This window comes from Diadema setosum, chromosome 9 (genome assembly GCF_964275005.1).
Source record: "Diadema setosum chromosome 9, eeDiaSeto1, whole genome shotgun sequence".
NCBI classification, from domain to species: domain Eukaryota; kingdom Metazoa; phylum Echinodermata; class Echinoidea; order Diadematoida; family Diadematidae; genus Diadema; species Diadema setosum.
Genome location: NC_092693.1, coordinates 19,682,568 through 19,709,836, shown reverse-complemented (window position 1 = coordinate 19,709,836; position 27,269 = coordinate 19,682,568). Strand labels below are relative to the sequence as shown.

The 27,269-nt window shown below is 37.5% G+C and overlaps 1 protein-coding gene across 2 annotated transcripts in view; it reads right to left on the bottom strand.

The window, feature by feature from the left end:
• LOC140233176 (uncharacterized) overlaps positions 1-27,269 on the bottom strand; it is a 120,237-nt gene that overhangs the window by 30,818 nt on the left and 62,150 nt on the right. For both annotated transcript variants that reach the window (XM_072313292.1, XM_072313293.1), the window contains exon 3: positions 7,265-7,578. In XM_072313292.1, coding sequence (XP_072169393.1) covers positions 7,265-7,294 — 30 coding nt within the window. In that variant the 5' untranslated portion in view covers positions 7,295-7,578. The remainder of the gene's footprint in view (positions 1-7,264; positions 7,579-27,269) is intronic.

Below are 27,269 nucleotides of genomic sequence, written 5' to 3'. Positions count from 1 at the left end.
TGATTGTACAAAGAACAGATTTATTATTAGCAGCAGTTCTTACTCCTTCATGATAGTGATGATTTATAATGCCACAATAGTAACCATGTGAAATGGACATGTTACCACTATGTAAAATAAAGAAACCTACTACGATTACCACAGTGCATTTCTACTTCTACATCTGCGTTACTACTACACATGTACAGTAATACTACACTGTACTACTTAAAACACTACTAGTACTACCAGTAGTAATTTATGACTTAACATAAGAGCATTTATAATATTCATAACAGCACCCTCATAGAATATAATTATTGCCGTCTCTCGACAGTTGCATACGTGAAAATTACCATAATTTCAGTTGGTACACATTTGTTTTTTGTTGTTGTTGTCGCCACTTTTTTGTTGATTTCAAATTAAAATAAAAACTTTTTCTCAGAGGCAGTATAGCTTGTCTATGGCAAATACGACATTTGACTGATAAAAAAAAAAAACCACACAAAATCTTGTGTGCTATGGTAACACAACAGTGCAACAAACAATACAGTTAGATTTCACGAGTACAGGATAAAATACGAGAAAATCAATTCAAACTCTCTTCACAATAGTATCTGTACTGTTTGATGTACAAATTAAAACAAGCTCCAGATGATATTTAGCAGGAACAAGGAGAGTTTAAAGATGAAAATGCTGCTACACCTTTAAAGGTCCAGTTTACCTTTGAGAGCAGTGATTTTAAAAATGTTCAAGATATCACATTTGATGCATACGGTACATGTATGTGTAGGTCTGTTGTATCACAAAACATCCTACCATATTAAATTTTTGCAATAAAGCCTAAAATATAAGGAGATATCAGTATATTTCTGAATAAACCATAACTGTAGACGGTTTATTCTGGAAGCATTCTTATTATAACTATTGTTCACATTTTGTGTATTTAATAATACTTAACATCGATTATACGGATTCAAATTTTTACAGTGGTTGTTTCTATCCCTAACTCACATTCTAGAACTATTTGAAAGCATTAATGCTGGGTTTTTGTTTCATCTGCAAATGGTAAATTATGCCTTTAACATTGCCAGATTCTCTCTCAAGACTCGCGTGATCGGTTTTCAAGTTTCTGTCAAGCAAGGCAAAATCAGAAAATCAAATCTCATATGGGCATGTCATACAGAGAAGAGGAGGCTCCCGTACTAGACATATGGCTACCACATGTACATGTATGTTCTACTGTAACTCTTTTTTTCTTTTCTTTTTTCAATCCATGGGTACCATCAGAATTTGTATTCCACCCCTCTGTCTGCCTAATTGCTGCTGCGTGCGTGGGTGTTCCGCCCCCCTACTACTTTCTGAAATGTCAGCAGTGAGAGGATCAATATCTCCCTAACTGGCAAAAAGACTGCCAATTATGTTCACTGAGGTTCCCAAAGTACACACATGGATTAAAGGAAAGATTCACAGATCAGTGAGTCAGTGTGCAATTTGTCTTCAAGTGAATGAAATCACTGATTTTTAAGTTTAAGAGTCAGCATATTTCTGTGCATAATTAGCTGGGTAGGCCCTTTCATGACAGGACAAAAAACAAAATAAAAACAACAACAATGGATGTAAATTCCATAACACAAGGTCCGTCCGACAGGGACTTATATAACAGCTGCCAGTCACACGATTATAACATCAGTGGCATAGAAGGGTAACCAAATGGGATTTTAATTGACTATATGCCAGCATGAATCAGTATTCCACCTTGGGGGGATGTGGTAGTATAGCTGTGAAACGTCCACTGGCACACAATATTGAGTACAGCACTGAACACAATGTACTGGTAAAAGGAACTCAAGAGACATTTCATGTGCACAAAACAACACCAGTGAATACAATGTTGTATGTGCTATGTTTACATAATACACATCACAGTGCATTCTTGTACATCGATTCTCAATCAATATCAACATTTTGAAACAAAAGTCAAATCAAACGTGTCCTGCCTCTTCTAAATCTTAATAAATCACCAAACGATGGAACTTGTATCATGTATTAAAGATGGAAGTCAACATTTTTTTAACTGAGAAATTCTGTCCATGCCTGCGAGAAATAAGAGTATTTAAAAAGACCTAATCCATGGTTGATCAGTTTTCCTTCCAACAAGGGTCTTTCATCAGAATTCAACATCAAAGGGGGTAGCTACTGTCTATACATGGTATACATTATTTCTATTTTCTTGAATTTCGTGAGCCAACATATATTTGCAAGAATAACAACTCAGAAAGATATTGCCTCCCGTGACAAGTGCACTGTACATGTATGTCCTCTCCATGGTGGAATATTGTCAACTTTTCCCTTACAAAAGAGCAAATATTCTTTCTCATTCTAACAATGAATCACAAATTTAACTATTAAAATGTACTTGCAAAATTGTCAGCCAGCCCCAATTCACAAAGAAATAGGTCTGTGATAATATATATGGGGTATACGATATCTACAATTGTACAAGAAAATCAAGGTTGCACATCCGAGCACATATTGCTTTAATGCAATATGCACACATTTTACAATGAAATTCAGTATCTCTCCTGTACCTTACTCTCCCTACAATAATGTATCCGTAATAAGCATAAACATCTGTGAGAGCTATCAATACATTTTCTGCAAATAAATAAACTAAAAACCCAGAACAAAACAAACATCCTGATAAAGCAGTTGCTCCCCTCAAGGCAAAAGGGGGAGGTTACAAGGTAACATGATGTAAATTGGGCACTGATGGACATTGGGCCAGCTAATAGTGAAAGCACTGACGGTAATTATCGCAAGCCTTTTTACCCAGTGTCTAATTAAGATTTGATTACAGTAATCACTCATTGCTTGTCAGTAGTGAAAAAAACAAAGAAACCTACTGGCTACAATGTACAAATCATGTATTTGCCATAGCCTGAAACTATGCAAACTGGACGTGCACCCGCTAATGGCGAGCACTATCAAAATTTTGTTATAACTGAACAAATGAACAATAAAAACGCATAGAGTGGATAATGTTGCGGCCTGAATTTTTACTTCATTGTAACCGGAATTTCGTTTTAACCATGTTTGTTATAATGGGAGTGCACTGTATATCTGTCACTTGCCATACACTGTATGGGCATTTGCGCAAGCTCCACATACTCTTGTAATTAATGTGAAGTGCACATTCATGTAAGTGAGTACCATGCATTGTACTTGCTTGACAGAGAATATTAAGACACCTAGGGCTGAATTTGTAACCACTCAGATATGATTACAATGAAATAACTTCTGAACAAAATTGCAGGTCTCACTATGTACAAAAGAATAGGCCTATGTGCCAATAAAGCAAACTTTATCCTCTTGAACTCCACCTGTTCTTCAACACTTTCTTCTTGCTGATATGTACACAGTGTGAATACAAAAAATTTTGAAGGCACTCAAGTTTAATATCACTCTAAGCATGACAAACACATTGTCATGGATCATGCTGAACTGCCCCTTGAACAGGAACAGTGTGAACCAGAAATGCCATATTTTTCTTTTCCAACTGAATTATACACCAAACCACCCACTCAATAGCTGACAGGTCATGTATACCTACAAGTACAGTGATATGTTATCCACAGCATACAGGATTTGGGTAAGAACTGCTTTACACAAATTTATGTAGCTGCTACATGTATAATGGTTAAGGATAACAGCTAATATATTTTCTTCATCATGACACAGTGTGAGACCATTTTTACCCCTTTTACATTGGATGTGTATAGCAGAAAATGTGCATGGGGTGAAAAACTTCTGTGATCATTTTTCCCAAAACAGCAACAAACATAAAACAAACTTAACAAACAAACTGCATTCTAGAAGATAAGATCAACTCTGATGCTTACCTAGGTATATGAAGGAGTATTATACACAACATAATACATACACTTTTATTATGATCAAAACTGCTTTATATGTTTCCATGTTTACATACTGCAATGTACGCCTAGTACATACCACAAGACCTGAATGCGTTGGTGACTGCAGCCTACAATGTACAGTACTACTACAGTGATGCAACCTAGTACTTGCATATGTACTATGCGTGATCTTTGTACTTTACAATATCATTACAGCAAATACGATATTCTTTTAATAGTCTCTACATACAACGTATGTCGGCAATGTCTGACACACAGCAGCTACGATGGTTTCGAACGGACAGAAAGAACAAGATCTTCTGTAGCTGAAAAACATCTTAGTCATCAAGCAGGAACACAATACTTGACGCATGGCCAAGAAATCACTGGAAATCTTACAAACCTTCTCTTTCCTTCAGTATTTAATCTGGAGGAAGGAAATTAAACCCTCCAGGACCATTTCTTTCTCAGGCCGGCCACCAAACTACCCAAAGACTTGCCGCAGTTTTCAGATTTGCAATACCTCGTGGAAGGCTGGGCGAAGAAATGGGCTGATTGTACACTTCTAAAATGACATTGATTTTAATACACTGTAGTAATATGACTGTACACACACACACACACACACACACAAACACATCACAGTGACAATATAAAATCTACCACAGAAAAACCATTTCCTTTTACAGTCGGGTATAAGCACCACTGGTTTGAGACTTGCTAACATCTGAAGCAAATCCTTTTTAAATTCAGCTGACATTTCAATGTATACTTCTTTCTACCAAAAATGTCATGCAATGTACCATGGCTGAACGTGAGGATCTCCAAGAAAGCTGCGTCGTGACTCAGGAGCAAGTCAGCAGTTTAATGTGCAAAGAATTCAAATAGCTGATGAAAAAACATTTTCACTTTTCATTTCTTTGTTGTTAAAAGCTATGTAAATCCCAGCAAAATCATAAAAATTTCTGAACATGTGACTAGTCACACAAATCTTTTGACATCCTCAGAGGTGTACTTGCATCGTAGTGCACCACAACATGTAAAAGCAAATAAATAGAAGAATGCGGTATTCTGATTCGATATCCCTCAATCATTTTGTCATTTATAACCACCATCAACTGCACCTTCACAGCTTTTGAAAGACAATTCAAGCACTCACAGATCAGGGAAACTGAAAGAATGCTTTCACTCATCAATGGCTGAGGTATGGGCAATCTCAAATATTTCACATAATCTTTGTAAACCTACACTATCATGTACTGTCTTCTTGATTTTAACGCTTTACACCATGCAGACCTGCAAAATATCACTGTTGACTTCCTTTTACATGTCATTTTACGAGCCCACCTTCCTGTCACTGTAAAAAAAAAAAAAAAAAAAAAAAAAAAAAGAGCTACATGTACACGTAGGCATACATGTACACTACTGTATATGCCACAAGATTACATTATGTTGGAAATTGAGACCTGTACTACAATTTTGCAAGAGGTTGAAAATAAGAGCTCTACACATACAATGTACAGGTAGGCCTACACTGTAGGATCCTATACATCCCGTATGTCACAAGTGTAATAATTCGGTGATTGGGACCTGTAATACAACTTTGTTAGGGGTTGAATTTGCTAATGGAAACCAGTCATGGAATGAGAAGGAAGTATGGTCTCTTTTTAGGGAAAAAACAGGCAATACCTGGGTTACCAAAAAATGCATTCTTGTGTTCTATACAGCGTCCTAGGCAATATCTACAATTTCCATGAGTTGCTAATATTAGACAAATGAGTCAAATTCGATTGTGAAATTTGTGAAAATACAAGACCATGCAATCATGCAATATTCATATATCACTTCACTGACCATCGCAACCCAGCCACTTATGGAAATGAATTAAAATCATTAAATAACCCAAAGAATGCACAGCATTGGTCATGGGTTTCAGTTTTCATTTGGAGAAAAAAAAAATCTATAGAGTGTGTTTGTTGGGGGGTGGGGGAGCCATGAAGAAGCAAGGCTCAGAGTACACAAGAACAACAATTCACAAACTCTACCATAGTGTAAAAATCTTATCAGGGTTACAAAAGATCTGCTAAAGGCAACTTTTATGGAGGGATCACAGAGGTCCTTGTGTAGCACAAGATTCATTTCAGCAGAGAAATTACACTGGATGGTAAACAAATCACACTGATTCACAGCCATCAATGCAGTTACAATACATTATTTATAGACTGAAGTGGACATACTGAATGAACAGGAGATTTCAAGGCAACAGAAGACATACCATGCATAGCAGGTATAAATGAAAAACAAAACAAAACAAAGAATTTTAACGAATCCTTGACTTCCTCTTTTTTATTCCGGTAAAACCCAGAAGTAGCCTTGCAAGAAGAGATAATTCTTTGATGAATAACTCTGCATTTTCAGCTGCAAATTACCAAAATGTTGCAACTCAAAGAACAGAAGTAACATATTTCAAATTAACACATACACACACTCACAACACAGAGCAAAAGAGCACTATTCAATTTTGAACAGTACATTTTCGTCATGAAATGATTCCACATTAACGGAAAAACAACCAGCAAAATACAAAATATGTAGGAACACAGGCATACAAAAACTCAATCTCCATAATAAGAGACCTGTTTCAGTTCAGGCACTGTTTTTCTGTTAATGTCTATTTCAGCCAGGTTGGGGGGGGGGGGGCTTCAGTTTGCCTTACAATAGTTGTTCATGCACTGACATAGCTAAGGGCACTTGACTCATTGCATAACTGATTGAATCATCTTTTACTTTGGAAGCCCCCCCCCCCCCACCATGGCTGACATAAGTTACAGTATTTTCAAACTGAACAGGTTTATAGCTGGTTTAAAGGGGATGGCTAGTAACCGATCAGTGGGAATCAGTGGGAATGCTGAGGGATGATTGTTCCAATCCTTGTGGGATTCATTTAAGAGTACATTATATATCTATTGTTGTGTGAAAATTATTTGCTTCAGAACGGTCTCATATTCAAGTAATGTGCAGATTAATGCCCCATCACTGACCAGGGACGCTTACCTGGAAACATTAAACTGCACATTACTTGAATATGAGACCATTCTGAAGCAAATGATTTTCACACAAGAATAGAATGTACTCTTAAATGAATCTCACAAGGATTGGAACAATCATTCCTCAGCATTCCCACTGATCAGTTACTAGCCATCCCCTTTAAACATTATGGTGTTGACAAGAGGAATAATACAAGCCTGTGAAAAAGCATGTGATCGTAAAACATCTATAGACAGACATGGTACATACTACATTTGTATACATACTATTTAATCTGGAGACTGACATGCTATAAATGTACATCTCATCTTTCTACGCACCTTTTTATGAGGAGACGCTTTCTCCGCCATGCTGTCTTCCAATCCCGATGCTGCATTTAAATCCACGGTGTGGTAGCGAGTCAGTTTGAAGCCGGTACGATGCCTGGATGCTGAGGTGACGCGGCTGCGCTCCCGTGCTGGGGCTTCAGCCTCGGCGGACAGGCCAATTCTGGACGGTCAAGTATTCACACTTTTAATCGAGAAATTCCTGGCTCACAGTCCTCGTCGTCGTCGCCGCCGGCGAGTGGGGTAAAATCATGATAGGATCCACACGGCGGCTGGGCTACAGGACTTCTGGTGGCGACACTGACACACTGTACAAAAAGAATCAGGAGACAGATAGAAAACAGACGGGCATGAGATGAGTGTGTACACTTGGCATCAATTCAGGCAAGAGTTGTTATTGAATGACACATCATGATTCAAATAGAGGAATTACTCCCAACCCCCCCCCCCTCCCCTCCCCCCCCCCCCCCTTGTGATAAGCTGTCATTAAGGAGGTTATACATTGTGTTATAAGATGTATGTTTTCCAAACATAAACTTGACAGCCCCAGAAAACAACCCGACAGCAACGTCGTACACGAGGAAGCATCCCTACTTGGGAAAATACATTGTACATAAGCTTTCTGCGAAGCATGGTGGATGTCTACACAATGACATGAAAAAGCACAATAAACCACGACACTGTACAGATAATCAATTTACCAATGCATAAGGGCAGATTTCTGTCAACATATTACACTTTGGGGTGGGGGGCTACCAAAAACAATCTGTTGAGAATCTGATATGGTCGTAACAAAACAAAACAAACAAATCCTGAAGTTTTGAAAGCACCCCCCCCCCCCAATATAGAATCATCTGTACATGTCTGACAAGTAAATATGGGTTTGCGAGCTACTGTAAAAGTGGATATTTTCACGTGAGTAAGTTTTCACGCTCGGCCAGGTGAGATGAATTTTTTTTTGTTTCTAATTCCACAGAATCAGGACATTAATAACAGGACCATATGGCAGGTAAAAAAAAAAATATATATATATATATATATTCCCATGCTTTTATTTCCATGCAATATTCTGGTTGCGCAAATTGCCGGAAAAATTTCCACACTCCATGAAAATTTTGCACTTTTACAGTAGCTCAAGGGGTGATCTTGGAATGTCAATGCAATGTCAAATTCTTAATAAAATGCTTATTTTCTTTCAAATCTCAACAATGAAATCTGAAGCACCATCAGCAAAGGAATGAAACACCATTGCCAGATGGAATTTTTGTTGAAAGGAAATTTACTTCATTTTTCCTGCACAGAGGGGGCCTAAACTTTCCTTGTCACATCCATGTCATACAAATACTCATAAATGATACTTAATAACGATGATACTGATAATAATAATTATCATAATATGATAATAATAAATTAATAATAATAATAATAATAATAATAATAATAATAATAATAATAACAATAATAATAATAACAATAATAATAATAATAATGCTGAAAGAGAATACAAATAACAAAGAGGAAGAAAAAGGAGTAATGAAATAATTTTCCTCAGTTCATACTGTCAAATATACTGTATGCCACATATTTCACAAGTTGGGACTTGTAAGACAATATTTGGAGTGGTTAAATTAGTAACAGAGAACCACATTCACAGAATAGGATAGAATAAGTATCCCCTTTCAAGACAAAGGTTAGCAATGTCCTACAGGTCTGTGAGATGATATGTGTAAGACACTACAATGCATACTGTGTAACATGAGGCAATATTTTCTGGAGTTGTTGATTTTGAAAATATTGACTTGACTCAAGAAATTAAAAGTGTGAGCACAGGAACATATTTATAAAGTGCACCTATCTGCCGGAGAAGACCCCCACGGTGCTTGTGTAACACACAAACATAACAAAAATAATGTTCACGCCGCAACAGATAACAAAGGGAGCCTCACTACAGATTTTCAAGGCAGTCCCAAGCAAAGAAATCTGCCAAACTGAAAACTAATGAGCTACATTGTACTCAGATCATGCATTTTTTTAATGTTACGCACTAGCATAAAACAGCCATAGCAATGCCAACAAAAACACACAAAGGCGAAAATTGCTAAACAGATGCCAAGAGATGCTACTTACACTGTAACAAATATGAGTATGATCTACTTTTATCTTTTTTTCTATCATTCTTTCATTGATGGTAAAAACTTAGATCAATGAAAGAAGTTTGTACTGACATTTCAGTCTACAATTTTTCTCTACAAAACTTACACGGACATGGAGTTCGGAACACAACAATTTTTTTTTTTTTTTTTTTTAATAAGGTTGTGGATATTAATATTTTGTTTATAATCATTCATAGTCGTTTCTTCTCCTGGCTTCCAACTATCTAGATGACTGCAGGACAGCTGTAATATCTTTCGCCTCATTTTGGACCTCGGCTAATTATTTCCACCTAACCGGAACACATGCTTCCTCGAAATCTCACTTTTGGTTCCTACTGTAGAAGTGGATATTTTTGCGCGAGTAATTTTTCGCGCTCCGCGGGGTAAGATGAGTTTCGCTTGTTTTTGATTCCTCGGAATCAAGACATAAACTACTGGAACATATGGCAAACAAAAATACTCACGTGCTTTCATTTTCACAGTTTCCAGTTGCGCAAAATGCGCAAAAATTTCAACACCGCGAAAATTTCCACTTTTACAGTTATTTAGTTTGTGGTTGTTTGTGTGAAGAAGGATATATCAGGATGACTATGAAATGCTGCCCCCCCCCCTTCCCATCTGCCCCCTTCTCTGCCCCCTCCACAGAGGCTAGTGATTTCATCGAGGTGGCAAATCTTTGTGCTGCAGTAATCTTTAATGGTACCCAACGCTGGGCACCATATGGCAAAGTCATGACTGGTGTTGGCTATATTTTGGAAAGAAGCTGAGCGTCAAGTCGTCCAGACAGTGCTCCTCATCCATCTTTGCAGGTACACTACCCACTAGTGACAAGAAGGGATGAAATCAATTTTAAGCCTCCAGAATGTTAAAGGTACAATCACACTGCATTGTCAGAGTCTACACATTCCAATGGATCCATTCCTCAAACTGAACCTTTAGATCGATGTGAAGTGCATGACATATTCACTACGTGAAAAATAAATATCTGGAATTTTGCTTCGATTTCACAATACACACAAAGTTATAAACACAGGCATGCACATTACACATCTTGCGAGAAGTGATGAGCTGAACTTATGTCTTCTACATTTCCCTGGTTTGTTTTTGTTTCCATTGAAGATTTCTACTTGTGTACTTTGGACGTCAGGCTGGAACAATCAACAAAGGCACCTGAAGAACTAAGAGTTTTGATTTTCATAATTATGCATATCATATTGAATATTTCCTAAATAAATAACAATCTGTGAAATATGAAACAGGTTCCTCTAGTGGATATTCCTCATGGATCTTTAGAATTTTTATCATCTGTGAATACATTTTTTCCACTTGTTTAATACCTTAAACATCGAGTCAAAAAATAATGCGCACATTTAAAATACCGCTCTTTATCTCTCATTGAAAACAAATAAGAATTTTCGTGAGATATATACAATGTACCATTACACACTTCATGTAGTGGGCACTACCTTGTGTACCAACTTTGAATGGTATGCCTGAAATTCAATTTTCTAATTATAATATACCCCTGCTCTGCACAGATACAATGACCTCATATCCCTTGGTCTGTGAACCTAAACAATGACCAAGGGAAATAGTGACGCAAGTGAAGAAGACTCTGACTTACGTCAGCCATCCATCACAATAAAGGGATTGGGTATGGTTCGAGTTGACTTGGTACACAAAACATTGTAGCCACAATGAGAATACACATCCAAAATCAAAAGAAACTTGTTCATCATAATTTCACACGTAACACACATAACAAGATACATTTGTTTGCTCTAAATGACTATCAAAGCGGACAAAACACCTAAAGAAACAAGGAAAGGGAAAACAACAAAAGGGCACAAAGACAAATCAGTCCTCTTTTACTGTGAAATACAAAAGGCACATCCCACAAATAGGCATGCTGGGAACTTCACTCTGTGCCCCCTTACAGTATAACATCCCATCTGTGTATTCTGATCCCACTGCATCTTTGAACCCATGGGCAGTCTGTATGTGCCTAGTGCAACACTGCTTTTATAATTCGCCTGACCTTTTTATAACCTGCAAGGGACCACCTCAACAGTTCTCTCCGTGGGAGGCAAGCACAGTAAGCAGGTTCACGAGGTAGTTATGGTGCATAGACATGTACACGAATACCTCACATTGCATGCAATACATCGTAAAAGGGAACCCTGATGCACTGTGATGTGCTTGAAAACATTTTCCAAGTTACTGGCCTTCAATGGGGACATGAAATTCAAATACTTCTGGTACTGCCTTTTTGATGTGACAGCTTCCTGTTTTGATGTACCAAAGTATCTACTTGTATGCAAGAGATATTTTATTAACTCTGGCTCTGGGGTTTCTCTGCCTGCAGACAGCTGACATATATCAATCATTTCACTCGCAATTATTCAAAAGCATGGTATGTAGCAGCAGCGCTCCCTGCCTGAGTGACACTAAAAATTCAGACATGTACATCGATAAGAATGCCTAGTCAGAAATATGTGCATCTCTGTGAATTACACTTTGTGTAATATATGATAGCTTTGTGCAATATGTGATCACATATTGCACAAAGTGCAATTCACAGAGATACACATTTTCTGAGTAGGCATTCTTATTTATGCATTTGAGAATGACATGAAACACTCAAGACATTTACACTGTATATCAGATTAGATATTTCTGCTTTAATATCAAGTTGAGCATAATGGACTGACTTGAGAACACATCAATCTCTGTGATGAGAATTTCTCTGCGAGGAATACATGTGCTGCACTCCTAAGGAGTCAGTCAGGTGTAGCACTGGCTGTATGATTAATAACGGAAATGTTCGCGATCGCCATTCAACATTGATGAGTGAAACACAAACTCAAGGACTTTCAGTTTCTATCTTCAGTGTGACAGCAAGTGTAAACTACGGGTACACAATTCAGCAGTCATGTGAAGTGAGGTACTGGTACTCCACATACACACAAACTAGAAACATCACTGCATGCATGAACGTCTTTATAAATGAAATCAACTGCTGTATTCCTTTATTTTTATTCTTTTTAATCTATTACAAAAAATTATATAGTGTGGTGGGAAAAAAAAGCACGTTGTCTTCCTCATTAATACTCTCTTGAAAACACAAACGCTCTGCTATAAAACTCAGTTTTATGAGGTACATGATGCCACGTCCATGAGCACTCAAACAACATTATATGAGGTTGTCATTCACAACAGCTGGGGGGGGGGGAAGAAAAAAAAAAGGTCAAATGTGAATTGCATAGTACGATTCCTGTTATTGCACAATTCGTAAGAGGCTTCGTTGTGCCAACCTATGAAAATATACCAGATCAAACTACTTGGCCACTTTCCCTCCGGCAGTAAGTAAAGTTCAGTTCTTGTGATATCTACCAAGAAAAATGACAATTACAAAAATTTGGACAATGGAGAAAAGCAAGAAATCATCAACTGCACATTGTTCCGTAGGTAAGCCTATATCCTGCTGTTAGATAGGTAGCCTGCTGTTAACAAGATGATAGACCGAAATATTTGGCATGGCATTGTGTAGGCCCCTACTCCCATCACGGATGAATCCATCAATTAGTAGTAGTAGTAGTAGTAGTAGTGGCAGTAGTAGCAGTAGTAGTAGTAATAGTAGTAGTAGTAGCAGTAGTAGTAGTAGTACCGGTAATAGTAGTGTAGTAGTAGTAAGTAGTAGTAGTAGTAGTAGTAGTAGTAGTAGTACAACTTGTAGTAGTAGTAGTAGTAGTAGTAGTAGTACAAGAAGTAATAGTAGTAGTAGTACAACTTGTAGTAGTAGTAGTAGTAGTAGTAGTACAAGAAGTAATAGTAGTAGTTAGTAATAGTAGTAGTAGTAGTAGTAGTAGTAGTAGTAGTAGATGTTACACATGCCTGTGGGGCAATCTAATATAATCACGATTTGGCTATACAAGTAGAAGCCTGGGCATAAGAGAGGCAGGTAGCATATAGCACTTTAAAAAAAAAACACAAAAACACAATAAAAAAAAAAAAAAAAAACCTGTAGGCCTACAGTATGGTACATGAAATTTTAACCCCTTAACTTGGCTATCAGAATCTGAGAATGAAACATGTCTTTAGTTTTATTCTAACTCACCCAGACATAGAGGAACTGGCAACATCCTGAATTATCCCTTTAAGATGTTGCCCTAATAATGACTTCCTGTTTACTCTGTGGTTTTCTGTGTGTCAGACAGACACGTACATCATTTAAGCTTATGCTTTTGGTTGCGACACATACAGCTTGTAGTGCATCATTTGATCGGTACAGCCATAAGAAAAAAAAGTTTGTTTTTGAGTTGTTGTTTTTTTTTCAAGGATCACAGCCAATCATTTACAGCTTCATTAAATCCACCATTATAATAATTAATTTCCTTCAACTGCATTTGCCATCTAGAACACTGACTCTTACATACAACTGTTTCCTTTTCACATTTTACACACACAAATACATATTTATGGCACAAATACATGTATCTAATTAATGACACACTACTATATTTTCGCCTACTTGATAAAGTTTATCAAGTTACTCATTAGTGTCAAAAAAAAAAAATATAACAGATATTGAGTGTGCTTGGCAAAAAAACAACAGACAGCACTGCAGAATTCTGATAGCTGAAAAGGCAATATTTTTGGTGGAAAAACAGTATTTTCAACTGTCCGGCAATATGTGTAATGATACAATTTGGGAAAAGTGTTTTTTACGAAACCTGCAGTATTTTTTGAAGAAAAAAAAAACGACAACAATAAAACAGTACAGAATTATGAAAAAAAAAAAGTAACACCATGCACCTCTGTACACAGGATAATGCTTTTGGGTTTCCCACATTGCAGAAAAATGAGGCAAGCTGTCCAATTACTGATGGGAGTTTTGAAATTCTACCTTTGCTGCTTCCATATGATTTCCTGAGGGAAAACAATGACACACAGGCCTATACCAGTCTGCTCCAAGTTTCTCTCATTGCAAACAGTACTATCAAAGTGAATATTTTCGCACTCTGCCAGGGAAGATCAATTTCATGTGTTTTTTTAATTTTGCAGGACCGAGACATTAATAACTGGAACATATGGCATGTACAAATATTCACATGCTTTTATTTTCTACTGACAGTAATTTGGTCGTAAATGTCCTATCATTCTTAGGATATTCTTTGATGGGTGTAAACCTGCCAATTTGGACATATACAGTGTGTGGGGACCTTTCTAATCTCTGATACTGAAAACAAACACACTATGAAAGGAAATAAGCACAAAACTATGCAACAACCATTTCACTTTCATTATTGTAATGTTTTTACAGCATGCATGTTTATCTGTTGACATGGGAGCAGTATAAATGACATGGAATACGTGTGACGTATGCCTTGTAAGTTATTCATTATACATTCCTTTTAATTCGGTTAAAAAAAACCAAGCACTGCTTTGCTTGCATACCATGTATTCAGTTTACAAGAAGACAGGTTTCTGGTTTAAAGGGTGTGTACAGTTCTGGTCAAGGTGAAGATTTAGCTTTTAATGTTTTGCGAGATATTCAGAAACCACTCTATGAGATGTCAAAGAGCATGCCATTCTAAGGGGTATCAAAAGTTTATTTGATGAAAATCCGTTTTGAAATGGCTGAGATAACCAAAAACAAGGTGAAACAAAGAGATCCTAATAAAGTTGTGGCATGTCGCCTTTTATTATCAGCACTTTTTGGGATATCTCAGCCATTTGAAAACCAATTTTTATCAAATAAACGTTGAATCCTTCTTAAAATTACATGCTCTTTCATATTTCATAAGAGGCTTTTCATTATCTCACTTAGGAATGTTCAAAACATGAATCCCCACCTCAACCAGAACTGTACAGTCCCTTTAAAACGGTGCACAGAGGGAAAGGTAGCATGTGTACCTGTGAAATAATCTCAGCAGTAGCCTTTTTGGTCCACTACACAGAAAGAGAGAGAGAGAGAGAAAAAAAAGCAACTCATCGAAGTAACCTTGTTTAGATGATTATCTTGAAAAAAAAAACCTGTCACAAATTCTGGAGCTGAAGAATAACAACTGACTAGTGACAATCATACATACAAAATGGATACAATGTGTAGCCTCTCTATGGCAGTAAAATGGTATAATTTGTATCATAATTTGTTTTGCACAGCACATTGGAATTCTCTTCAAGTTTAAAATGCATTATACATATACAAAATTGCTGAATTATCAATATTATTACTATGGTAAAATTGATAAGGTGATTGGTTGTTTAGGCAGTCTCACTTTAAAAAAAACAACAAATGTTCAAGACTTTGAAATGTGTCATCGCTGTCGTCATCATGTCGTCGTCAAAATTCTAAGCCACTAAATGACAGGACAGCTTCTCCACATGCATCACAATACAGGCTGATTTGATCATGAGCTTGCAGTCTAGGGCAGACACCAAGATTGTGGTTTCTAGTTCTATGATGTTTACATACGTACAATCAACTACCCATGGTAATAACCAATGTTAACACTGTCGTCATCAGATTTCTGGAAGAAAGATTGTGAACCACTCAATAATGAGAGCTAATCTTAATTCTGCAGAAAAATCTAGGTTACTTGTCAGGCTTTGTTTAGGCAATCTAAAGAAGTCCACAGCAGGGGGGGGGGGGGGGTTGAGAGAATAAAAAGTGTGGCTGATTCAGAGGATGATGCAAGCCACTGATGGCCATACTGTTTCTTCTCTTGGGGTTTTGACAATGAAAGGATGGTTGCTAAAACCTGTGAAGTCACATTGTCTGTTACGTAATAGACCATTCATTGTGTCTAAGCTCTATGCCCAGTGCAATCCCCCCCCCCTCTAATCTTGAGGATAGGGAACAATAGCATTCTTGTATGGGGGGGGGCTTCACTCTGGTGACTGTAACAAAGTAGGATCAGATAAGGGGGGGGGGGGGAAGGGTTCTCTTATTAGAGAACCCCAGTGACATGAAAATGAGTCATTTAGAAACTCATGCTATGCCACTACAGGACATTTTCCTTCCGCCACATTTTCAACAAGCGACTTCTGACAGAGGCAGATTTAATAGGACTACAATAATCAGATAAAGAAAAGCAAAATAACCCACTCAAACACATGGCTATTTGTCAGCTTATCCATAACTGCTTGACCTTTACAGAGCAAGGGAACTTATATTGCTGAATTTTCTCCACATGAAAGAACACATAAATTGTTGCTTGTCTGTACAAAACACACATAGAGTTGTTACAGTGAATTCAATTACGCAAGATTTCATGTGTCCAGTGATACTCTGTAACGCCAGGAATGGTTCTTTTATTGCATTCATTCATTCTGATAGTTTACGATCCTTGATATATTTGAATCTCTGTTAATAAATAACAAATATTTGTGTCTGCAGAAGCCTCCCTGTTTAAATTTCAGATTACAGTACCTAAGTAAGTTCATTTTTGCTAAACTCTGAGCAAAGGGAAATGTGAACGTTGCTTTATCTATTTATTTAATCACTTATCTATTACTTTTTTTTTTTGCTTTGCTTCAAAGGTAGATTTTCCATAACTCCTTATTTAATATTCAACATGGGAAAGTAGCACACACTACATTGTATGTATGCTTAAGCAAATTTCAGAGGGGAAAATATTTGATTGAAACTGAAAGAAAGAACATGTTAAACATGGTTATGAAAAAAAAAATGATATGAAAGAAAAACAAATGAGCTGGTAGCTCTGACCTCGAAATGCATAGTTCATTTATTCATTTCATTGTCATCTCTTTTTTTTTTTTGTCGCTCTGTAATAATAACTACATTGTAACTATAAAAGAGGTACTATAGAATGCATTTTCATGCCATGAGTGGAGTGTCAATTAAATCCTTTTAAAAGGCACGAAGTCTACCCCCCCCCCCCCACCAGTCATCTTATAGCACCCCCTCCCCCCTTGCCAATTGCAATGAATCACACAAACCCTGGAAAGTGGAATCATGAGTGGGGGAATTTCAACAACTCGCGGCTTCCTAATTCAATCAGCAAATTCTGCTCTCTTGATTCCTACAGGCAAACCAATCTCTTGGCCATAACTGAAATAGACTCCAACTCTATTAATATCGGCACATCTCACCGAGAGAAAGAGAGAGAAACAACGGAGGCGGTCAAATGAGAATGGTGAGAGGCACAATTATACCGGTGTTCACATTTTAGATGTTGCAAGAAAAACGTTATCGACAGAAGTAGCAAGATAATATTAAGCAAAAATAACTTGCACTGTGATAGATATAGACTACAGGAACAAACTGGGGTGATTGTTATAACGTGGCAATCGCTAACAACCAAAACCTTGAGGGGTTCTCGTGTCCACCACTGCACTTCCTTTATATAATAACCATTCATGTTTGTAATGGTGGACGATAATCTTCCTACATGTAAGGCAATACATAATGTCTTTCAGCCCAGTATCCGCCGCAATACCATGTTGACACACAAAACAAAAGCAGGCTCGCATTCTTTTCCGCAGGGCTCAAATTATCTCCTTCATTTTGTTGTTGTTGTTTTTTCGTCCCTGGCAGATGCACAATAAATACAGGCTTGCTATATAAATCATTTCGATGTTTTCCTTCCAATAAACCACTGCAAATTTCTTGCAATCAATACAAAACATATCGATAATGCTGCCACATGTAAAGAATCAGTGAGAGATTTCCAATCCAGTAAAGTACAGGGCTAGACAGGCCTTGCATTTATTTCTGCCTCCTTAACTCGCCCCTCCCCATTCATCTTGATAAAATATACTGGTATGCAATATCCAATCAAAAAAAAAAAAAAAATTACTCACATCATTTATGGTGAGAATGGTCTACAGTAGATGCGAATTACTCATATTCTTACATCGCCTCAGTCATATGAATGAACTATGCTGAACTACACGTAGGCCTACAATGTATGTCTATAAGAATGAAAAAAAAAAACAACAAACATGCCTACGTCAACGAACAAACTACCACTCAGAGTTTGACATGTCAATTCAAAGTGCTATTCAACTGAAATCTGATTTTTATAACTGATACAAGGCCACATTCGCGTAGTCAACCAAACAAAAAAGTTTCAGTTTTGCACAAGCAATAAACTAAAAGCTGCATAACATGGGTAAAATTCCATAAAGAATGACATAATGTACCTGTATCACTCAAGTATTTACTCGGTTTTCATTACACTGTAGCTAGCTTGGCAGATCATGATTCAAGGCTAAAAAAAAAAAATCCAAAAATAATGTCGAATACTGCTTTTTTTCCTTATTTTCTGCCCTAAAAGAAGTGGTTTAAAAGTCTAATTCACCATTTTCCAGCATAGAGTAAATGTTTGTGGTCATGTTATTCAGTGATCAAATTCACAATGACTGAATCCCCCTTTTTTAAATTTCACTGTCAAGACCTAAAGGAAAACAACTTTACAAAAAAAATTCACATCCTTTTTCGGCATGATATACTGTACATAATCTAAGAAAATTATTTCCACTGGATGAACAGTTTGATATCGAAAACTATCAATACAATGAATGCACACTCACTAATAACACATTATCTAGGAAGTTTCCAGTCTACAAACATGTACAACTACACGTACCATTCATTAAAATCACCCCACCCCATCGCATCGCCCTATGCATGACATCTTTTAATTGTGAAAATCAATAAATTTCTTGTTACCTGTCCTGTGAAAATTCACTGATCATTCGTTCTTTAGCCTTCTAAAGTACACTGTACATGTAGTTGTAAGAGTAGATATCAATGCACCTTGCAGAGATATCCCTTTAAGTACATTGTACTGTATATCTCATGCGGTAGGAACCTCTATGGTATGACTTTCACTTTCCGTGCTGATGCATGCAAATGCCATAAAACATGATTCTAACACCATATGAATAATTTTGCCTCATGAACAGTGTCTGTGAAGCACTTCTTTTTGCCTAGAGAATTACACAGAGATGTACAACTGCTATTTCGTTACATTCAGCATAATTGAGGACTAACCAGATTCTATGTTGTTGATCAAACAGGCATCGTATGTATTCTGTGTAGGCCCATGCAGTAAATACAGACATTTAGTTTCCACCTAATCAAACAAAAAGAATATTTTTCTGCTAAACATACACTCTGTAAATGTTGAGTTCATGTCAGTGTATAATAGAATATTTCCGCAACAGCAATCTGCTCATGACAATGCATGCCACTATGTGCTCTACTCAAATACTGTGCTTTCGTGTGCTGCCTCATGAACGGCGAGAATATTGTCAGCCTACAATGCATGATTTCCATGAGGGACTACTTTTGTTTTTGAAGTGCATAATACATAATCACGACGACATCACGCAACGCTCTGAATAATTTCTACACTGTACTCTGTACATGTCAATAAATGATGAAACCACATTCCCCACTCGATTCAAGGTTTTACAGACTCGGTTTTGCTAATCAAAGTAACAACAAAAACCGCTTTCACAACAGCTTTTCTCTTCAGCCCTGCATAGATTTAACTCATTCTGGATATCTTGTGTAGTAAAGCACGACTGGTACTACACCGAATTACGATCCATCGATTTGTGTCAGTCCTAAGAAACGCAGAATTACAGTAAAGTGCCCTGGAAAATTTAATGAGTCAATCACATATGATCGTTATGCAGATGACATTCAGAATATTGAGAGATACGAATAAGAAAGGATAGACTCCATGTAAATTGTTGGGGTTTTTTTTGCCTTCAGCAATGGCTGATATCTCTGATGAACCAAGGGAAATTCTGTACCGTTGTATTCAGTTTACCAACCATTAAATTTGCTGGGGTTTTTTTTTGTTTTGTTTTTTTTAAACTACCAACAAATATTATCAACATGTGGGCCTGACAATTTTGACTAGTAAAAAAAAAAAAAACACCCGATAACTAAAATTTTCCAATCAAAACTTGCCTTAGGATATGTAGCAGATTTAAGCATGACTTTATCTTGTATCCATGGTAACAGGAAAAAAAGTATGAAGATGATAAAAATGCCTGCTGTTTATTACTGTTGTTGTTTCTTCCAGAACACCAAATTCAAACATACCAATAATTGAAACATGTGTCTTCTGAGTGGGCATCCTTCTCTACATTTTTCACATTTTCAACAACAAACAACTAGCATTATACAAAACAAGCATACAATTTCAAAGCATTGTTAGATCTCACTGGGTTAAAGGAAATAAACTATAATAATATAATAAATATTGAACAGATTTACATAACACGCACACATAAACATACAGTACAGCTCACCTCATTTCACGTTTATCCATACTTCTCTGAAATTTTGTTTCAAATGTACCCTACAACCTAAACACAAGTTAGTAACTATTGGCTTCGTTAAAAAAATTGCTTATTTGAATTCAAGAGAAAACCGAAACTACAATACAGAGGCAAATTGATAAATAAGCATTTGAAATGCTGAGTGGGTAAAGAAACATATTTACTGCAGAATCTGCAAAATACAAATTCATAACACATTCTTTTAAAAATTGATAAGCCCTAGTGATCATTACAAAATCATGTTTTTAAATGAGTGATAGTAAACATGTCCTTGAAATCACATGATCAATAAAAAATAATACACACACAATAACGCAATCATAGTGCAGAAATAATGGAATGGAATGATGCACAGGATAATGTCTGGAGTAAACGTACAACAGATATTAATCACAAAATTGCAGGGGCCGAAAGAACATTAAATTTAAAGGCCTTACCTTAGCCACTCTGTATTTCAAATCGCTGAAATGTTACCTCCAAGTCCTCTCTCACATCATACTCAGTTTGAAATGAAATCCATGCTCCTTAGCCAATGCATGGGTGCTTTTGCCCCGAACACACACTGACACACACAACCTCGAGTACACACACACACTGCATTCACCTGACACACACTCGCTTTTTTACACACACATACCAGGCTATACATCGATACACACATCCACACACACACTGACTCACTGGATGTAGCCATGCACACACAGCCTGTTTTGCCATAAGGCATTTCTACCCCCATGCATAGCTGCTAATAATCCATACTACATGTGACCCACTGTGTGCTGAAAAGTTACCCAGTATACTACAGTACTGTGCCTTGCTATACAACGAGAATGCATGCATTGACCTAAGGCACTGAACTGAAGAAACAGCTCAGAAGAAAGGGGCAAGGATGAAGAAAAAAAAAGGGGGGGGGGTTAGAAGGGACTCCTGAATTGAATAAAAAAAAAAGGTGCTTGCTTGGTCATAGGCATAGACCAGGATGTGTATGGTTGCAGTGGGGGCTTCTTTCTTCCCAACTATATCAGTCATTGTGTGGACAAAACCACATCTATTGTTCAGCCCTGACAAAAGGACCAGGGGAGACTTTAGACTTTGCTGATGAGATCACATCATACACCCTCAAGCACACACACACACACACACACACACACAGACACACACAAAACAAACCTGCCAAGGTGATAAGAGAGAACAAATTTCAGGCCATAAAAACCAAGCATAAGGGGCAGACATAAGTGCGACATGGATTGCTACTAGTACCAACAGAGATAGGAAATAAAGTTCAGCTGTATATTGACTAATCCTTAGAAATATTTGATAACAGAAATCGTTGCCAACCACTGAACTATTCCTAGCACTCGCCTCAAAAGAAGAACAGATAAAAACCTCCAATGACTATACATTGACATACACTGAAATAAATCTACTTGACGTAATAGGCCTACATGAAAAGCGTAAGAGCTCGGGCAAAGGAGAGCAGCAATTCGACCAACATATTGCAGGAGAAACACATCTAAGAAACTGAAAAATATCATTTGCCTGAAGTAATGTCTATTGTGAAATCCAATAAAATGGCTCTGTTAACTTTGTATTGCATATGAATGTATTTACAGGTCTATTTGATGAATGGAACATGAATTAGGCCCTATATGCCAATGGTAAGATGTCAAAGGAGATTGGTACCTGTACCCATATCGGTGCATGACTGGAAAAATATGCACAAAATGCAAATTTCAAAACTAACACAGAATAAAGAGACCACAAAGATAGAGCCTTTTAGAGGGTACAACATAAATGCATGGCCACATTGCAATTTTGTTTTATGGGGGAGGGGAGCTGAGGGGGGCTCAATTCAGGAACGGTATGGCAGATACAAGTGCAAAAATTACACATGGCAACGAACACACCACTACATTTTCGCTCATGACTTTTTCTTTCACAGCAAACACCTGCCGATGAGTCATAAGCCACACGAACAAATCCACCTCATGCACAGCCACCTCTATTCCACCTCGCATTGTAAATGAGGATCCAGCCAGCACCAAAAATGATTTGCATACTAGCTAGTGTAGGCAGCAAGTGCACTGGCTACAGTAGGCCCTACTCCCTCCATGCAGCTACACAAACAATGTCATTAGTAATCTTTCTGTCACTTTGACTTTTAGTCAGAACATTTAATGACAATAAGCTTCTTTGAACCCGTCTTCACTGGCTACACTACAGTACTCCCTATTGCAGCTACACAAACAATATCATTAGTAATCTTTCTGTCACTTTGACTTTCAGTCAGAACATTTAATGACAATACGCTTCTTTGAACCCGTCTTCACTGGCTACACTACAGTACTTCCTATTGCAGCTATACAAACAATATCATTAGTAATCTTTCTGTCACTTTGACTTTCAGTCTGAACATTTAATGACAATAAGCTTCTTTGAACTTGCCTTAACTGGCTAAACTACAGCACTCTCTCCATGCAGCTACACAAACAATATCATTAGTAATCTTTGTATCACTTTGACTTTCAGTCAGAACATTTAATGACAATACGCTTTGTTGAACTTAATTGCCTTCCTTGCTCATGAGAAATTATGTCTCTCTCTCATATAGGCCTACTACATAACTACCACATTAGGTCTGAGGCAATCTTGGCTCACATTGAGAATGACAGTGAACTGGACGGGAATTTCCACATGATCACATGACGAGACCATCAGCGGCAATTTGACTGGCATTGGCGAGCAGAAAGTGGACAGACTGCATCCTGATGTAGGCCGCCTTATGATCATTTATACCATACTGTATACCATTATCATTCCTATTTAATAGACAACACAGGAGCAGTTGACTTTAAAACATAGGCCTGCACAAATATCTCCATTCGTTCCTTATGTTGGCCAAATCTGCTTCGGGTTAGTAAATATGCATGAAAACAATGTACAATACCAGAATTCATATAGGTAATCAAAGCGGATGTTATGTCAGTAGTCCAAAGAAAACAAACACGAAGTTTCTTTCTGCAATTTGTCATTCAACAGACCACAAACCTGTCAGATATCTCACCTTTTACCATTACAGAGTTATATTTACAATACATGGACTACATGCCATATGGAATACCAGATGCCAAAAGCTATAAATAACCAATACATCATTTTCTCTGCTCATTCCAACATTTGTGCAACAATTAGGCCTATTTGATTGAAGCATTTTCAAGCAACATCTTAATGAGCAAGGGAGAGTATGTATGGCACAGAGCTTGATATAAGGCAAATGGCATATAGATATGTCACATCTTGATATAGGAATATATTTGTTAGCAATATATATATGTCCTTTACAACACTGCCCTGCCTATAATATTTTGCTCTGTGCAAACTGCACCATGCAGAGAAACATGCCTCTGGCCCATAGCAGCAGTACTGTGTGTACGGAGTTCTGTCTGTGTGTGTTTGTGTGTGTGTGTCTGCAATGTTAATGGTAGGTTGTTATGCAGGGAATACACAGTGTGCACACAGACACAAAACACACACATTCACACACACACACACACACACACTCACACAGTGAATTTGCTTATTTAGCTTCAGCTGCTTCCATGTCAAGCCTATTTTGCCTATAATCCAGTGTGCCCCCCACTGGCATGGGGCCATGTGTTCTCAACATGGAATGCGGATATCTGGGAAAGGCCGCATGCATGCATGATTATTGTCTGAGACAAGAACCATCATATCAGGTTTTTGCCATTATAAACTCAACCCTCAACCAGGTTCTCTCACCCCCCCCCCCCTTCCCTCCTTTCTCTCCTGACAATCCTTTTTTTTTTTTTTTTTTTTTTTTTTAAAAGGGAATTGAGATCACAGTGCATGCTCACTATACTGTGAGCTAATAATATTCCTGAACTGCGGAGTCAGGCTTATATTACAAACTACAAAACAACAAGGATGTGGCTCTGTTATACTGAAAATGTAAGAGTAATGTAATGAAAATGTAATGAATATTGCATCTTCCATACACTAGTAATGGCTACATTTGGATGTTGAACTGAAAATCACCCGTGGATGCCGCACAAGACAAGGGTATCCTGTGGGTATGTGCTGCTGCAAGAGCCATCTTTTACAAGCTAGTGTGATCAAATATTCTCCTCACACATCACAGCGGTAGGCCTACATGTTTGATGAAACTGTGTGAGAATGATGTTGTAAGTTACCAGGGCAATATCGTATGATGTACGTTGCAAAGGCAGGCAAATCGCTTAGAGATCAAACCATACAATGAAGATAACATGTGAATATGACATGAACTGGATTAATGGGTGTTTCAACTTGGTATGGCAGCCCAGCTACACTAGCTGCCTTCACACTGCTGTACATGCCTGGAATAAAATTGAACATTTGCAAATCAAGACAGTACACTGTATTAGGAATCTCCCTATTGCAGCCACAAGACACCTTCCTGCACTGCATAGTGGTCAATAAGAAAACCTAACACATAAGGCCTGAATACATTCTAATACACTTGCATGTGTCCACAAACAATGTGTATGTCATACACTTGCATCTGTCCACAAACAATGTGTCCTTTCAACTAATACTGCATGTGAAATACAATTTGATAAGGATTCTACGCACTGCCACAAGAGAGACTGAACATGTGATGTTGACAGGTATTACAAGTCTCAATTCACTACTCAATGCAGGGCCCCATTTCATAAAATGTGGACATGATAGCAACTCTTGCTGGAATATCAATTGCCATGGTAAAGACAAGAATCCAACTTCCTTGGCTGTTGCTATGGGAAGTTGCCATTCACGCAAGAGTTGTTATCTTGATATCTTTTATGAAATGGGACCCACATGCACTATGTATTTACACACAATACATATTTGTGTAAGAATGCAGATTCATGCAGTAATTGCCCTCTTCTCATCAGTGAATTGAATGGATCAAATAGCACACACCCACCCACATAAACACACATGCATACATTCATACAGAAAAAAAAAAACCTTCCTTCATCGAGGGGGGAAAAACAAATTCCAATTCACAATGGTAAGACATAGATTCCCACAATTGAGTTTGTTAAGAGCACAGTGCCACGAGGTTATTTTTGCTTGCGCTCAAACAAAAGACATTCACTGCACTGCCACAAAAGGGGAATGGGAAGTCCAAACATGCAGCAAGTCATGCGTTAATTCTCTCTCTCTCCTCATGACAATAAGCATGTTATACTACTCTTTGTAGCTGCTGTATGGGCTGACTCCCTGTCAAAGAATGTCACTCTGGTACACACTCAAGAGCTAGAGCCTGTATACTGTAGACTCAAAGGAGTTGTATGATGATGATGAAAAACCGAATAATGGTTATGCAATATTTCAAAAGCCCATCTGTTTGCTTGCGAACATACAATGAAAACTTTTGTGCAGTAGGGCGAGCCTACAGCGAGGGCTGAGGCTAGCTCATGCTAGTACATGAGTAGAGGCAAAGCAACCCAAACTATGTAGTAAACAGGCCTACCAGTCTATGGAAGTCGTGCTAATATTTTTGTGAAATATATCGCTGATATTGGCGGTTCAAAGAGGATAGAAGGAAAAGACAGTGAGAGAGAAAAGGGTAGAGAATATGGTGAGATGACACCAAAGAATGTGACAAAAGATAATTATACAATAACGCAATAATTTGACAAGATCAGATGCACTCAAAGTGTAAAATCATTCGAGCTGCTCTAAATAAGAATTGAAAAAAAAATCACTAAGATACTGCATTAAAATCATTTTTCCTTATTGTCTATTGAACTTAGATAACACAATCTTATATATTACTACGTCAAGCATGACTACTACTTACTGTTATTTAACATGAGCTACAGGCAGGACTACGTACTTCATTATACATTCCACTAGAGTAATGCACAAAGCATGACCAAATTTCTGCTATCTCTTAAAGTTAATTACTCTGGCTCAGATGCTATATCTGATGCTCCTTTACAAAGCATACTTTTGCTGGCGAAGACTCTTTCCAGGAAATGGAGTTTACACTTTGACATTTTCATTTTCATTTTCCTCGTGAGCGAGCATGTGAGCCACGAGCGATTTTTATTGTATATGCATCTTCCACTCTGCTGTCAATAACAATCCACAGTGAAATGAAACCAGGCCACATTTCATAATCTCCACGGAAAGGGCTGTCATATTGCCGCCAAGGATGCCATTTATGCAGAACAGGACTGTTGCTTTAAAACCGTTGTTGCCATATGGAGCACTTGCTATGGCCATGGAATCAGCGACTGCCATTATGTCAGGGACCATCTCCACATTTCCATTTCATGCAAGGAGAGGTTCAGGGATCACGTACAACATATCTGGCAAGGTTTTGCTTCACATTCAAGCACCTTATTGATAATAGCCATGTTTGATTTGATTACATTAATAGCACAATCATGAATTTGAAATATAGTATGACAATATAATGGACAAGAAACAAAGAATTACTTCACGATATCAGTGAAATTCCATGG